The sequence below is a fragment of the Pelophylax lessonae genome (assembly GCF_965119305.1).
Source record: "Pelophylax lessonae genome assembly, chromosome: 5".
NCBI classification, from domain to species: Eukaryota; Metazoa; Chordata; class Amphibia; order Anura; family Ranidae; genus Pelophylax; species Pelophylax lessonae.
This window is the reverse complement of record NC_138772.1, coordinates 428,094,701-428,097,812: the sequence shown is the minus strand read 5'-3', so window position 1 is coordinate 428,097,812 and position 3,112 is coordinate 428,094,701. Positions and strand designations below refer to the sequence as shown.

Here is a 3,112-nt window from a genome sequence, read left to right as displayed (position 1 = left end):
GGGCACACGTGTATATATTGGGTTCCGCCCCCTGTAGCAGTGTACACACAGTATATAGATGTATATGAGGTATATAGTGCAGACAGGTGTCGGGCACACGTGTATATATTGGGTTCCTCTCCCTGTAGCAGTGTACACACAGTATATAGATGTATATGAGGTATATAGTGTAGACAGGTGTAGGGCACACGTGTATATATTGGGTTCCGCCCCCCTGTAGCAGTGTACACACAGTATATAGATGTATATGAGGTATATAGTGTAGACAGGTGTCGGGCACACGTGTATATATTGGGTTCCGCCCCCTGTAGCAGTGTACACACAGTATATAGATGTATATGAGGTATATAGTGTAGACAGGTGTCGGGCACACGTGTATATATTGGGTTCCGCCCCCTGTAGCAGTGTACACACAGTATATAGATGTATATGAGGTATATAGTGTAGACAGGTGTCGGGCACACGTGTATATATTGGGTTCCGCCCCCTGTAGCCGTCTCTCGTCTCTGCTCCGGTCACTATGCCTTCTCCTATCCCCGTTGAGCGGTTCCTCCCCCGGGACTTATCCCCGTCCATAGACCTCCGTCCATGTAGCAGTCCTCTGGAGCTGAGCCGTTACAAGGCCGCCTCATCCAGCCGCCCGGCCCCGTGCAGGCTCCCTCCCCGCCTGGCCTGGTGCAGCATAGACTGGGAGCAGATTCGGGTTCTGGAGCCGCTGGGCTCGGGGGGGTTCGGCTCGGTGTACCGGGCCACCTACCGCGGGCAGACCGTGGCTTTGAAGAAGGTGAAGCGTTGCAGCAAGAACCGGCTGGCGTCCCGGCAGAGCTTCTGGGCCGAGCTGAACGCCGCCCGCCTCTGTCACCCGCACGTGGTCCGAGTCCTGGCCGCTAGCGCTTCGTGTCCCGGGGACCCCGGCAGTCCCGGCACCATCATTATGGAGTACGCCGGTAGCGGCACCCTGCACCGCCGTATCTATAGCCGCGGCCCCCCGCTGGGGAGAGCCTGCTGCCTCCGCTATGCCCGGCACATCACGGATGGGCTCCGCTTCCTGCACCGGGGCGGCGTGGTGCACCTGGACCTAAAGCCGGCCAATGTACTGCTGGCCCCGGGAGATCTGTGTAAGATCGGGGACTTCGGGTGCTCACAGAAGCTGCGGGAGGACGGCGGGGAAGACTGCTGTACCCAACTCCGCCACCTAGGGGGCACCTACACCCACCGGGCACCAGAGCTCCTCCGCGGAGAGCCGGTCACCGCCAAGGCGGACATCTATTCCTTCGCTGTCACTTTGTGGCAGATGGTGACCCGGGAGCTGCCTTACACCGGGGACCGCCAGTGTGTGCTGTACGCCGTGGTGGCCTATGACCTGCGCCCGGAAATAGGACCTACATTCCTGGGGACAGAGGAGGGCACAGCGACCAGGGACATCGTACAGAACTGCTGGGCTGCCCGGCCTGAGGACCGACCTAGTGCCGAGGAACTGATCAACACCATCGATCTCATCCAATCCGAGGAGGACAGTCCTATGGTCCCTGATCACAGTCCTCAACAGGGTGAGTCCCACAAATCGCCCTCTATGGGGGACAACCGGGACTGTCCCAGCTCAGCACACACCACCTGCCTGGAGGAGGACAGTCCCCAACAGGGTGAGTCCCACACATCGCCCTCTATGGGGGACAACCGGGACTGTCCCATCCCTGCACACACCACCTGCCTGAAGGACCTCTCCTCCTGACCATCTGTAGACTGACTACAGTCCTCGCATGTCCCCATAGTCCCTAATACTCAGCACTGTCCTCAACTTGATGAACTTCTCCGCTCCAGGAATGTCCCTCTATGGGGGACAACATGGACTGGCCAAACCTGCCTGCAGGACTTCTCACCACCCTGGAGACCCACCATCTGTAGACTGACAACAGTCCTCACATGTCTGTATAGTCCCTGATCCTCAGCACTTTCCTCAACTTCATGAACTTCTCAGCTACAATGTCCCTGTATGGGGGACAACATGGACTGGCCAAACCTGCCTGCAGGACTTCTCACCACCATCTGCAGACTGACAACAGTCCACACATGTCTGTATAGTCCCTGATACTCAGCACTTTCCCCAACTTGATGAACTTCTCAGCTCCAGGAATGTCCCTGTATGGGGAGACAACTTGGACTGCCAAACCTGTCTGCGGGATTTCTCACCATCATTGGACTGACCATAGTCCTCTCCTGTCCTTATAATCCCTGATACTCGGCACAGTCCTCAACTTAATGAACTTCTCTGCATGGGGGGCAACCTGGACTGTCCAAGCTCTGCACACACCACCTGCAAGTCTCCTACAGAATTTGACACTTAAAGATTGTGGCTGGAGCTCCAACATGCTCTTGTAGTCCTCTTGTGTCCCTATAGTCCCTGCTACTCAGCATTGTCCTGAACATGATGGCACTTCACTGCTCCAGAAATGCCCTTGCATGGGGGAATACTAGGACTAGCCTAACTCTGCAGACCCAACCTGCCTGGAGGACCGTTCATCCAGATCATGACACTTGGAAGGTGGGGATCTGGAGGTCCATTATTTGCAGATTCCCCTTTGACAATCCTGATAACAGTCCTCCAATGTCCCCAACTTGATTCAATCCCTGGAAGACCGCTCCTCCTGATCATGACTGGAGATTGGAGCTTCGTGTCCCATCTGCTGTTTTATCAGCCTGACAACAGTTCTGTCATATCTCCATAGTCCCTGCCACTATGCGCAGTCCCTAACTCCATGCATATTTAGCACACACAGGAGTCAATATACTAAAAAAGGAGAGTAACATCTGGTACAGCTACGCATGGTAGCCAATCAGCAACTTCAGCTTTTTCAGTTAAGCTTTGACAATAAAACCTGGGAGCTGATTGGTTTCTATTCAGAGCTGCACCAGATTTTTGCACTCTCCGGTTTTGGTAAATCCATGCCTGGAAGACTTCTTCTCCTGACCATGACTCTGGAGACTGGAGCCCCACCATGTACAGTCTGCTCTGATCAGCCTGATAAGTCATTTCATGTCCCTGTGGACCCTGCTACTGAGGATGGTCCCCAACCTAATGGAAACTGAGCTCCAGGAATGTCCTTGCCTGGAC

At 54.9% G+C, this 3,112-nt stretch overlaps 1 protein-coding gene across 1 annotated transcript; it reads left to right on the top strand.

The window, feature by feature from the left end:
- Positions 1–490: 490 nt before the first annotated feature.
- On the top strand, positions 491–1,732 carry MOS (MOS proto-oncogene, serine/threonine kinase; the record flags this gene model as incomplete). The annotated part of the gene is made up of 1 exon (XM_082258994.1): positions 491–1,732. Exon 1 carries the CDS (start codon positions 521–523, stop codon positions 1,730–1,732), a length of 1,212 nt encoding a protein of 403 aa, XP_082115120.1. The 5' UTR covers positions 491–520.
- Positions 1,733–3,112: the final 1,380 nt, after the last annotated feature.